This window comes from Scyliorhinus torazame, chromosome 5, assembly GCF_047496885.1.
Source record: "Scyliorhinus torazame isolate Kashiwa2021f chromosome 5, sScyTor2.1, whole genome shotgun sequence".
Classification (NCBI taxonomy): domain Eukaryota; kingdom Metazoa; phylum Chordata; class Chondrichthyes; order Carcharhiniformes; family Scyliorhinidae; genus Scyliorhinus; species Scyliorhinus torazame.
In genome coordinates, this window is record NC_092711.1 from 88,893,451 (window position 1) to 88,906,544 (window position 13,094).

General features: G+C 46.7%; 1 protein-coding gene across 2 annotated transcripts; it reads left to right on the forward strand.

The window, feature by feature from the left end:
- Positions 1-2,870: 2,870 nt before the first annotated feature.
- Positions 2,871-12,761, forward strand: LOC140418848 (uncharacterized). 2 transcript variants are annotated; one of them, XM_072502482.1, is made up of 2 exons: positions 2,871-3,000; positions 11,139-12,761. In XM_072502482.1, exons 1-2 carry the CDS (start codon positions 2,946-2,948, stop codon positions 12,626-12,628), a joined length of 1,545 nt encoding a protein of 514 aa, XP_072358583.1. In that variant the 5' UTR covers positions 2,871-2,945; the 3' UTR covers positions 12,629-12,761. The 2 variants fall into 2 exon arrangements, with proteins under 2 accessions (XP_072358583.1, XP_072358584.1); XM_072502483.1 differs by having other exon boundaries at positions 2,875-3,171.
- The last annotated feature ends 333 nt before the right edge of the window (positions 12,762-13,094 follow it).

Sequence of the window (13,094 nt, forward strand, 5' to 3'; positions counted from 1 at the left end):
GGTTATTTAAGGAGCACTTGCTGCGAGTGCTGGATAGTTTTGTCCCACTGAGACGAGGAAGGAATGGTAAGCTGAATGAATCTTGGATGACAAGAGAAATGGAGCTGCTAGTCAAGAGGAAGACGAAGCTTACGCAAGGTTGAGGAAGCAAGGATCTTGCACGGCTCTAGAGGGTTACAAGGTAGCCAGGAAGCAACTCATAAATGGACTGAGGAGAGCTAGAAGGGGGCATGAAAAAGCCGTGGCAGGAAGGATTCGGGAAAACCCCAAGGCGTTCTACACTTATGTGAGAAATAAGAGGATGATCAGAGTGAGAAGAGGGCCGATCAGGGATAGTGGAGGGAACTTGTGCCTAGAGTCTGAGGAGATGTGGGAGGCCCCAAATGAATATTTTGCTTCAGTATTCACGAGAGAGAGGGACCTTGTTGCTCATGAGAGCAGTGTGAACTAGGTTAATAGACTCAAACAGGTTGACATTAAGAAGGAGGGTGTGCTGGAAATTTTGAAAAGGATCAAGATAGATAAGTCCCCTGTGCCTGACGGGATTTACCCAAGGTTACTACGGGAAGCGAGGGAGGAGATTGCTGCGCTGTTGGCGATGATCTTTGCGTCCTCGCTCTACACTGGAGTAGTACCAGATGATTGAAGGGAGGCAAATGTTGTTCCCCTGTTCAAGAAAGGGAATAAGGAAATCCCTGGGAATTACAGAGCCATCAGTCTTACGTCTGTGGTGAGCAAAGTACTGCAACGGATTCTGAGAGGTAGGATTTATGATTACTTAGAAAACCATAGTTTGATGAACCATAGGCAGGTCATGCCTCACAAGCCTCATTGAATTCTTTGAGGATGTGACGAGACACATTGATGAAGGTCGGGCAGTGGATATGGTGTATATGGATTTCAGTAAGACATTTGCTAAGTTTCCCCATGGTAGGCTCATTCAGAAAGGTAGGGGGCATGGGATACAGGGAAATTTGGCTGTCTGGATACAGAATTCGCTGGCCAATAGAAGACAGTGGGTAGTAGTGGATGGAAAGTATTCCACCTGGTGGTCGGTGACCAGTGTCCTGCAGGGATCTGTTCTTGGACCTCTGCTCTTTGTAGTTTTTAAAAATGACTTGGATGAGGAAGTGGAAGGGTGGATTAGTACGTTTGCCGATGACACAAAGATTGGGGGAGTTGTAGATAGTGTTGAGGGCTGATGCAGGTTACAACAGGACATTGACAGAATGCAGAGCGGGCTGTGAAGTGGCAGATGGAGTTCAACCTAGATAAATGTGAAGTGATTCATTTTGGAAGGTCGAATTTGAATGCTGAATACAGGATTAAAAGGCAGGATTCTTGGAAGTGTGGAAGAACAGAGAGATCTTTGGGTCCGCATACAGAGATCCCTCAAAGTTGCCACCCAGGTTGATAGGATTGTTAAGAAGGCGTATGGTGTGTTAGCTTTCATTAACAGGGGGGTTGAGTTTAAGAGCCGCGAGGTTTTGCTGCAGCATGATAAAACCCTACTTAGACCACTCTTGGAATATTGTGTCCAGTTCTGGTCGCCTCATTATAGGAATGATGTAGATGCTTTGGAGAGGGTACAGAGGAGATTTACCAAGATGCTGCCTGGACTGGAGGGCATGTCTTATGAAGAAAGGTTGACTGAGCGAGGGCTTTTCTCACTGGAGCGAAGGAGGAAGAGAGGTGACTTGATAGAGGTGTACAAGGTAATGGGAAGCACGGATAGAGTGGAGAGCCAGAGACTTTTCCCCAGGGCGGAAATGGCTGTCACAAGGGAACATAATTTTAAGATGATTGGAGGAAGGTATAGGGGAGATGTCAGAGGTAGGTTCTTTACACCGAAAGTGGTGGGTGCGTGGAATGCACTGCCAGCAGAGGGCGTGGAGTCAGAAACATTAGGAAGTTTTGGCATATGGACAGCAGTAAATTGAATGGGTGTAGGTTAGGTTGATCTGAGATTAGGATAAATGGTCGGCACAACATCATGGGCCGAAGGGCCTGAACTGTGCTGTACTGTTCTATGTTCTAAACTCTTCCCAGTCATTACGGTCAATGCGTATTACATAACTGGGGAGTGAACAGGAGTGGAGTAAATTCAGAGACAGGCAAGGAAGCACCCACATATTAGCCTTGACCAGAACACCAGCGTTTTCAGCATTGTTTCTCCAGAGCTATTAAAGCTCTCGAAGGAAGGAAGCACAGGTTCAGGTGCTGGTGGAGATCCTGTTGCATCCTCAGTCACCAAGAGTAATTATATATAAAATCGAGGTCTTGAAATATGTGAAGGTATGATTGATAAGTTTGCAGATGGAAAATTGTTGGTGTGGTAACTAGCGAGGAGAAAAGCCTTAAATTACAGCATGATACAGATGGGCTGGTTATATGGGCAGAACAGTGGCAAATGGAATTTAACCAGGAAAAGTGGCAGCTCTTGTACAGGGTCAGTATAGACATGGTGTGCCAAGTGACATCTGTGCTGGATCATTCTAGAAAACACTGAACATTCAGTATCACGAGCAAGAGGGAAGAAGATAGAGGAATTACTGATTCTGGGATTGAATCCAGCAAGAGTTTGCATCTTTTGGGGAGGAGAGAGGAAGGACCCATTGGGGGAAAAAAACCTTAAGTTCTGCATTGTTCCACAGGAGAGCAGCATTTAATCATCTTGAGAAATGGAAAATAGATGACCTATTGACAATAATTTGTTTGATTATTTTTATCAGTTGGTAACGAAGTTATTTTGTATTTACTGCTTGTGGTGTCAATGGTGCGGCTATTACCCAACATTCACTGCGCCTGTGAATGTGCCCTGTGCACTCCACAGGAGCCCCGTGCGCAGACGCATTGCTCGGTGTATCGAGCATGCGCAGTGTCACTTTGCTCGGAGGTCTGGGCGTGTTGGAGCGGCTGTTTCCAGCAGTGGGGCTGAGGGAGGAATGGAGCCGGGAGTCGGGCAAAGAAAACTTAACTATATTACACTGGAGAAAGAAGGTTGGAAAGATCTCAATACAAACACAAAAATACAATTCAAATAATTTATTTTCTTTTACCCCAGCAATATCCTGACAGAAACAACGGCCGTAATTCTCCGTTCACATCGCTCCCGCGAATGGAGTTCTGGATGAGTGCCAAATTCTCCGCTCTTCATAAATTCTGACATTGGTAAGAGGCGTTTAACAATATGGAGGGAGCGAGAGATCTCGGGGGTGGGCGGAAACGTTGTGAAAAGCTGCTGCAAGCTGCAATCCTCGGGAAAGAGTTTCCGGGACCCAGTTTGTACCGAGCGGGGCTGCAGCTCCTCATGTTCGGCTCGGGTTAACGGCCGCCATCTTTATTGGATGTGCATCAGGGCGCATGCGCGTTTGTCGTCTTTGTCGGGCGATGTTTCAATGAGTGGGCGATCTGGATCTGGAGATTATCGACCTTTGTGTGGAAGGATGGTGTTCCAGATCATTATCACTCACTGTATAAAATGACTACCTCCTATCTCCCCTGTAGATCTTATTCACAATCTTAAATCTGTGTCCTGTAATCCTTTTACAATCTACTGATGGGAATAGTTTAAAAAAATCTTTTGCCGGTTTGCCGTTGTTTCTGGTGCCTGGGTCGATGCCGGGTGTTCCGTCTGGTTTTATTCCCTTTTTCATGTTTTTGATGTGATTGAATCAGCTTGGACCAGTCCATTTAGGATCCAGAACACAATTGAAGTCTCCTCCAAGAATCAATTGATCTGTATCCAGGTCTGGGATGGATTCCAACAATTTTTTTACAAATGTTTCTATGAGATCCCCTCATTTTAAAAAAAAGATAGAGAAGCAGAATTATGCCATTCAGCCCATTGAGTTTTCGAGTTTGCTCTGCCATTCGATCCTGGCTGATATGTTTCCCATCCCCATTCATCCTGTATTGTAGCTCTCTTGAAATGAATGCGAACATTGCATTTGCCTTTCTAACTGCTGACTTTCCTTTATTTGTCCTTGGGATGTGGGTGTCGCTGGCATTTGCTGCCCATCCCTAATTGCCCTTGAACTGAGTGGCTTGCTGGGCCATTTCAGAGGGGGCAGTTCGGGAGGATGTGAGGCTGAAGTGATTAAATGACAAGGGGGATAATGGTGCAAGACAAAACTGGGTGACAATGATATAAGTAAATAAACTAATAGGACACGAGAAGAAATAAAAGGCAGGTCCAGGTGAGGTATAAATGGCAAAAGCAGAACCGTTACCAGCACCAACTGTCTAAAAATATTGGAGTGATGATTATAATCTGAAATTACTGAAATGAATGTGTCTGGAAGGTCATAAATTGCCGAACGAAATTGTACCCGAATAGGAGCCTGAGTATGGAGACTTGGGAATTTTCACAGTAACTTCATTGCAGTGTTAATGTAAGCCTACTTGTGACACTAATAAGGATTATTATTATCTGGAGCAATCCAGTCAGAGTCATTCTCCTGCTCTGTCTCTGTATCCTCACAGCTTTATTTCTCTCGGGTTTCTATCCAATTTTTCAAAACATCATTTATTGTGGCTATTTCCAAACTCCATCAGAGGCAGCAAGTTTCAGCATTGACACTGGCTGGGTAAAAACATTCTTCCTCATACCTACTGGACCATTTACATGCATAGATATGGAGCAACGTAGAAAATAGGAGCAGGAGGAGACCATTTGGCCCTTCGAGCCTGCTCCACCATTCATCATGATCAGAGCTGATTCAGCTCAATAGCCTAATCCCGCTTTCCCCCATATCCTTTGATCCCCTTCGCCCTAAGTGCTGTATCGAACTACTTCTTGAAAATATTCCACAGGCTCACCACTCTGTGGGTGAAGAAATTTCTCCTCATCTCTGTCCTAAATGGTCGACCCCGTATCCTCAGACTGTGACCCCTATTTCTGGACACACCCACTATCAGGAACATCCGTCCTGAATCTACTCTGTCTCGCCCTGTTTTTTTTTTAACATAAATTTAGAGTGCCCAATTCTTTTTTTGCAATTCAGGGGCAATTTTAGAGTGGCCAATCTACCTACCCTGCACATCTTTGGATTTGTGGGGGTGAGACCCACACAAACACAGAGAGAATATGCAAACTCCACACACACAGTGACCCGGGGCCGGAATCGAACTCGGGTCCTTGGCGACATGAGGCAGCAGTGCTAACCACTGCGCCACCCACTGTTTCGAGGTTTCTATGAGATCCGCCCTCATTCTTTTGAACTTGGGGCAGCACGGTAGCACTGTGGCTTCACAGCGCCAGGGTCCCAGGTTCGATTCCCCGCTGTCTGTGCGGAGTCTGCACATTTTCCCCGTGTCTGCGTGGGTTTCCTCCGAGTGCTCCGGTTTCCTCCCACAGTCCAAAGATGCGCAGGTTAGGTGGATTGGCCATGCTAAATTGCCCTTAGTAACCAAAAAGGTTGGGAGAGGTTATTGGGTTACGGGGATGAGGGGGAAGCGAGGGCTTAAGTGGGTCGCTGCAGACTCGATGGGCCAAATGGCCTCCTTCTGCACTGTATGTTTTATGTTCCAGCGAATACTGGAATACATTGCGCAGGTCAAGGACACACAGCCTGAGTGAGAGAGATACAGACCGAGTGAGAATTTGGTAATTTGGTGCAGTGAGGTAATTCGGTGAAGAGTGGGAGAAGGTGCTTTTTCCCTACTGTTTTGTTCTCTCTCTTTCTTCGGGCCTAATTTCGGGAGCCGTTCGGAGGAGGAGGAGCAGTCTCTGTGAGTATAAAAACCTAACGGAAACTTCCTGTTTTCCAGTTTTTTTCCCAAAAGTGACGTCAGAGGGAAGCTGTGATCTGAGTGGTTGATAGCAAATCTGCCCCAAATTTTTTTAAAAACACAGCTAAACTCGTAAACTTAAATTAAACTAATTAATTAATTAGTGATGGCTGGTCAGGTGATGTGCTTGAGCTGCTTGATGTGGGAGCTGGCAGATCCCATTGCGAGCTGCAGCGACCACATCTGCAGTAAGTGTTGGCTGCTCGAAGAGCTCCGGCTCAGAGTTGATGAGCTGGAGTCTGAGCTTCAAACACTGAGGCACATCCGGGAGGGGGAGACTTACCTGGACACTGTGTTTCAGGAGGCAGTCACACCAGTCAGAGTAAATCCTGCCAGTGGCCAGGGACAGCAGGGTGTGACTGCAAGTCAGGCAGGTAAAGGGAACCAGCAGTCAGGAACTCAGGAGCCTCAGCCCTTGACTCTGTCCAACAGGTATGAGGCACTTGCTCCCTTTGTGGATGGCGAACAGGGCTGCAGGAAGGATGAGTCAGCTGACCAAGGCACCATGGTTCAGCAGGCCATTCAAGGGGAGGGAGTAAATAGGCAAGTTGTAGTTGTAGGGGATTCTATTATCAGGGGGATAGATAGTATCCTTTGTGAGCCGGATAAAGAGTCCCGCATGGTATGTTGCCTGCCCGGTGCTAGGGTGCGGGACATCTCTGACCGGCTTGATAGGATACGGGAGAGGGAGGGGGAGGATCCAGTTGGTGTGGTCCATGTCGTACCAACAACATAGGCAAGTCTAGGAAAGAGGACCTGTTTAGAGATTATAAAGAGCTAGGATTCAAATTAAAAAACAGGTCCTCCAGGGTCATAATCTCCGAATTACTGCCCGAGCCACGTGCAAATTGGCATAGGGAGGCAAGAATAAGGGAAGTTAACACGTGGCTGAAAGAGTGGTGTGGGAAAGAGGGGTTCCTTTTCATGGGACACTGGCATCAGTTTTGGGACAGGGGGGACCTATACCGTTGGGATGGTGTCCACCTGAACCGAGCTGGGACCAGTGTTCTGGCGAAAAGAATAAATAGGGTGGTCAATAGGACTTTAAACTAAAGATTGGGGGGGAAGGGAAAGTCAGGGAACCAAGAGGTGAAGTAATCAGTGGGAAGCGTAGCTGCTTAGGAATACAAAAAAAGCACGAAAAGACAAAACTCAGGAGAGGTTACGATAGTCCCCATCCCACAAAATATGACACAGTGTACGGAAAGGCTCAGTAAACCAAGGTCCACCACACTAAGAAAACAAAAAGGGACGGTCAATAGAGAATTAAAGGTGCTATATTTAAATGCGTGCAGTGTACGGAACAAGGTAGATGAGCTTGTGGCCCAGATTGTGACTGGCAGGTATGATGTGGTAGGCATCACAGAGACATGGTTGCAGGGGGTTCAGGACTGGCATTTAAACATCCAGGGATTCACAACCTATCGAAAAGACAGGGAGGTGGGCAGAGGGGGCGGGGTTGCCTTGTTAATTAGGAATGAAATTAAATCAATAGCACTAAATGACATAGGGTCAGATGATGTGGAGTCTGTGTGGGTAGAGTTGAGGAACCACAAAGGCAAAAAAACATAATGGGAGTTATGTACAGGCCTCCGAACAGTGGTCAGGACCGGGGACACAAAATGCACCACGAAATAGAAAGTGCATGTCAGAAAGGCAAGGTCACAGTGATTATGGGGGACTTCAATATGCAGGTGGACTGGGTAAATAATGCTGCCAGTGGACCCAAGGAAAGGGAATTCATTGAATGTTTACAGGAGGGCTTTTTGGAACAGCTTGTGATGGAGCCCACGAGGGAACAGGCCATTCTGGACTGAGTGTTATGTAATGAGCCAGACTTGATTAAAGATCTTAAAGTAAGGGAGCACTTAGGAGGGAGTGATCATAATATGGTAGAATTCAATCTCCAATTTGAAAGAAAGAAGGTAGAATCAGATGTAAAGGTGTTACAGTTAAATAAAGGTAACTACAGGGGCATGAGGGAGGAACTGACGAAAATCGACTGGGAGCAGAGCCTAGTGGGAAAGACAGTAGAACAGCAATGGCAGGAGTTTCTGGGAGTAATTGAGGACACAGTGCAGAGGTTCATCCCAAAGAAAAGAAAGGTTATCAGAGGGGTGATTAGGCAGCCATGGCTGACAAAGGAAGTTAGGCAATGCATCAAAGCAAAAGAGAAAGCCTATAATGTGGCAAAGAGTAGTGGGAAGTCAGAAGATTGGGAAGGCTACAAAAACAAACAGAGGATAACAAAGAGAGAAATAAGGAAAGAGAGGATCAAATATGAAGGTAGGCTAGCCAGTAACATTAGGAATGATAGTAAAAGTTTCTTTAAATACATTAAAAACAAACGGGAGGCAAAAGTAGACATTGGGCCGCTCCAAAATGACGCTGGTAATTTTGTGATGGGAGACAAGGAAATAGCTGAGGAACTAAATAAGTACTTTGCGTCAGTCTTCACAGTAGAAGACATGAGTAATATCCCACCAATTCCGGAGAGTCAGGGGGCAGAGTTGAATATGGTAGCCATCACAAAGGAGAAAGTGCTAGAGAAACTAAGGTCTAAAAATTGATAAATCTCCGGGCCCAGATGGACTACATCCTAGAGTTCTAAAGGAGACAGCTGAAGAAATAGTGGAGGCGTTAGTTATGATCTTTCAAAAGTCACTGGAGTCCGGGAAAGTCCCAGAGGATTGGAAAATCGCTGTTGTAACCCCCCTGTTCAAGAAGGAAACAAGGAAAAAGATGGAAAATTATAGGCCAATTAGCCTAACCTCGGTTGTTGGCAAGATTCTAGAATCCATTGTTAAGGATGAGATTTCTAAATTCTTGGAAGTGTAGGGTCAGATTAGGACAAGTCAGCATGAATTTAGTAAGGGGAGGTCGTGCTTGACAAACCTGTTAGAGTTCTTTGAAAAGACAACAAATAGGTTAGACCAAGGAGAGCCAATGGATGTTATCTATCTTGACTTCCAAAAGGCCTTTGATAAGGTGCCTCACGGGAGACTGCTGAGTAAAATAAGGGCCCATGGTATTCGAGGCAAGATACTAACATGGATTGACGATTGGCTGTCAGGCAGAAGGCAGAGAGTTGGGATAAAAGGTTCTTTTTCGGAATGGCAACCGGTGATGAGTGGTGTCCCGCAGGGTTCAGTGTTGGGGCCACAGCTGTTCTCTTTATATATTAACGATCTAGATGACGGGACTGGGGGTATTCTGGCTAAGTTTGCCGATGATACAAAGATAGGTGGAGGGGCAGGTAGTATGGAGGAGGTGGGGAGGCTGCAGAAAGATTTAGACAGTTTAGGAGAGTGGTCCAAGAAATGGCTGATGAAATTCAACGTGGGCAAGTGCGAGGTCTTGCACTTTGGAAAAAAAGAATAGAGGCATGGACTATTTTCTAAACGGTGACAAAATTCATAATGCTGAAGTGCAAAGAGACTTTGGAGTCCTTGTCCAGGATTCTCTAAAGGTAAACCTGCAGGTTGAGTCCGTAATTAAGAAAGCAAATGCAATGTTGTCATTCATCTCAAGAGGCTTGGAATATAAAAGCAGGGATGTACTTCTGAAGCTTTAGAAAGCATTAGTTAGGCCCCATTTAGAATACTGTGAGCAATTTTGGACCCCACACCTCAGGAAGGACATACTGGCACTGGAGTGGGTCCAGCGGAGATTCACACGGATGATCCCAGGAATGGTAGGCCTAACATACGATGAACGTCTGAGGATCCTGGGATTATATTCATTGGAGTTTAGGAGGTTGAGGGGAGATCTAATAGAAACTTACAAGATAATGAATGGCTTAGATAGGGTGGATGTAGGGAAGTTGTTTCCATTAGCAGTGGAGACTAGGACCCGGGGGCACAGCCTTCGAATAAAAGGGAGTCACTTGAGAACAGAGATGAGGAGAAATTTCTTCAGCCAGAGAGTGGTGGGTCTGTGGAATTCATTGCCACAGAGGGCGGTGGAGGCCGGGACGTTGAGTGTCTTTAAGACAGAAGTTGATAAATTCTTGATTTCTTGAGGAATTAAGGGCTATGGAGATAGAGCGGGTAAATGGAGTTGAAATCAGCCATGATTGAATGGCGGAGTGGACTCGATGGGCCGAATGGCCTTACTTCCGCTCCTATGTCTTATGGGATACAATCCTAACCGATTCAACCTAACCTGCATATCTTTGAACTGTGGGAGGAAACTGGAGCACCCCGAGGAAACCCACACAGACACGGGGAGAAAGTGCAAACTCCACACAGTCAGGGTGGGAATTGAACTCTGGTCCCTGGTGCTGTGAGGCAGCAGTGCTAACTACTATGCCACCCCTGTCTTGCAACCCTCAAGAAAAAAACAAATCCTTATCCCCATCTGAAATGGGTGACCCCTCACTTTGCAAGTGACCCCCTTGTTCCAGATTCTCCCACAAGAGGAAACATCCTCTCCACATCCACCCTGTCAAGACCCCTCAGCATCTTATATAGTTCAATCCAGGTTTTACCCAAAACTTTAAATCTGTGTCCCGACTGCTTGTACGATCAGTGAATGGAAACAAAGTTTCTTTGTCCACCTGATCGAAACTTGGCATAATCTTGTGTCCCTGAATCAAATCTCCCCTCAACCTCCTTTGCTGGAACCATTCTGGTAAATCTCCTCTGCACCTTCTCCAAGAACCTTCACATCCTTCCTGGAGGGTGGTGACCAGAGCTTTATAAAGATTCATAGAATAGAATTAGAACCATAGAATTCCTACAGTGCAGAAGGAGGCCATTCGGCCCATCAAGTCTGCACTGATTCTCTGAAAGTGCACCCTGCCAGGCCCACACCCCTACCCTGTCCCTGTAACCCCATAGCCCCACCTAACCTGCACATTCCTGGACACTAAGGGGCAATTTATCAAGGCCAATCCACCTAACTTTCCCTTCTTTGGACTGTTGGAGAAAACCTGAGCACCGGGTGGAAACCCACGCAGACACGGGGAGAAAGTACAAACTCCACACAGACAGTCACCAAGGCCAGAATTGAACCCGGGTCCCTGGCACTGTGAGGCAGCAGTGCTAATCACCATGCCACCAGAAGCATAGTTTTGGTATCAATATTTCTGCTTATGAAGCTCAAGATTGAAATTTTTTTGCCAACTATTCCCTTAACATGTCTTGTAGATATACAAAATCCCTCTTCACCTCTTTCTCCTCCCAAAGAGGCCAGTTGGGTTTTTATGACAATCCAGCAGTTTTCCTGGTCACTTTTTCCCAGTGCCGGCCCCACAAATCACCAGATTCATTCAGCTCAATTTCACAACCTGACTGTGTTTTTGTGGGTTCTCTCTCACTCCCTATTTTCTGTTTTTAAATCAGTTTCACAGGGTGTTCGAAGTGGAGGATTCCAAGTCCGAAAAATCAAACCAAGCATCACATCGGGATCTGACAGAGTCCTCAATTTATCAGATCCTGAATATCAGTGGATTTTGAACATGGAAGGAAAAAGCATCGTTCAGAGTGGGGAGAAACCGTACATGATTTGTGTGTGTGGACGAGGATTCAGTCAGTCATCAGGCCTCACAAGCCACAAATGCAGTCGCACTGAGGAGAAACCGTGGAAATGTGGGGACTGTGGGAAAGGATTCACTTCCCCATCCCAGCTGGAAACTCATCAACGCAGCCACACTGGGGAGAGACCATTCACCTGCACCACATGTGGGAAGGGATTCACTCGGTTATCCGGCCTGCAGGCACACCAGCAAGTTCACACTGACGAGAGACTGTTCAGGTGCTCTTACTGCGGGACTGGGTTCAGAAACTCATCTCACCTCACTGCACATCACCGAATTCACACTGGGGAGAAGCCATTTGTCTGTGCCAAGTGTGGCAAGGTATTCACTCAGTCATTCAACCTGCAGAAGCACCAGCGAATTCACTGTGGGGAGAGGCCATTTGCCTGCGCTCAGTGTGGGAAGGTATTCACTCAGGCATCCGCTCTGCAGAAGCACCAGCGAATTCACACTGGGGAGAGACCATTCACCTGCTCAGAGTGTGGGAAAGGATTCACTCAGTCATCCCTCCTGCTGAGACACCAGCTAGTTCACACTGATGAGAGACCTTTCCAATGTCCAGACTGCGGGAAGTGCTTTAAAAGTTCTTGGGATCTGATGAGCCATCAACGTGTTCACACTGACGAGAAACCGTTCAGGTGCTCTCACTGCGGGACTGGGTTCAGACGATCATCTCAGCTCACTTTACATCAGCGAATTCACACTGGGGAGAGACTATTCACCTGCGCCAAGTGTGGGAAGGGATTCACTCAGTCATCTACTCTGTCCACACACCAGCTAATTCACACTGGGGAGAGACCATTCACCTGCTCCGAGTGTGGGAAGGGATTCACTCAGTCATCCCACCTGCGGATTCACCAGCGATTTCACACTGGAGAGAGACCGTTCCAATGTGCAGACTGCGGGAAGTGCTATAAAAGTTCTTGGGATCTGAAGTGCCATCAACGTGTTCACACCAACGAGAGACCGTTCAGGTGCTCTCACTGCGGGACTGGGTTCAGACGATCATCACACCTCACTGCACATCAGCGAATTCACACTGGGGAGAGGCCATTTGCCTGCTCCAAGTGTGGGAAGGGATTCACAAACTCATCCACTCTGCAAAAGCACCAGCGAGTTCACACTGGAGAGAGACCGTTCATCTGCGCCAATTGTGGGAAGGGATTCACTCGATTATTCAACTTGCAGACACACCAGCGAATTCACACTGGGGAGAGACCATTCACCTGCTCTGAGTGTGGGAAGGAATTCACTCAGTTATCCAACCTGCAGCAGCACCAACGAGGCCACAAATAACCACAGTGATTGGATTTTGCTGTTCCTCACATTCGGGTCTCATTTGGGTCTCTTTCTGCTGATAACAAACTCCAGCCCATTTACAAGGGCTAATATTCTGGCTAAAAGTCAAATAAATTAGATTTGTGTTAAATACGCAGAGTGCTGAAAAGTTTTAATATCTCTGACACAAGTTAGTTCCTTTTGAAGTACTCTCGCTGTCCCCTGTCTCTTCCATCCTCACCTCCAACAAGAAGTGTGAGGAGCTTGTGGAGCTTCTTTGTGACTGAGATTGAGTAAATCCGATCAGCTGCCTCTGCTGCTTCCCTCCCTTCCACGAGCCCACCGGCCCAAACTGTCTCTAAATTTCATCCTTTCCCGAGTCCTGAACCCACATCTTTCTCTAGTTTCTCTCCCATCTCCCCTCATGCCCTCTCAGAGCTCATCTTGTCCATGTGACCCAGCTCCTGCTCCATCGACCATCAGC

Excerpts from the sequence above, each read along its gene's own strand:
- LOC140418848 (XM_072502482.1), top strand. The coding sequence starts at position 2,946 with ATGGAGCCGGGAGTCGGGCAAAGAAAACTTAACTATATTACACTGGAG. Across the intron at positions 3,001-11,138 it reads TATTACACTGGAGAAAGAAG|TTTCACAGGGTGTTCGAAGT; the intron begins GTTGGAAAGATC and ends TTTTTAAATCAG.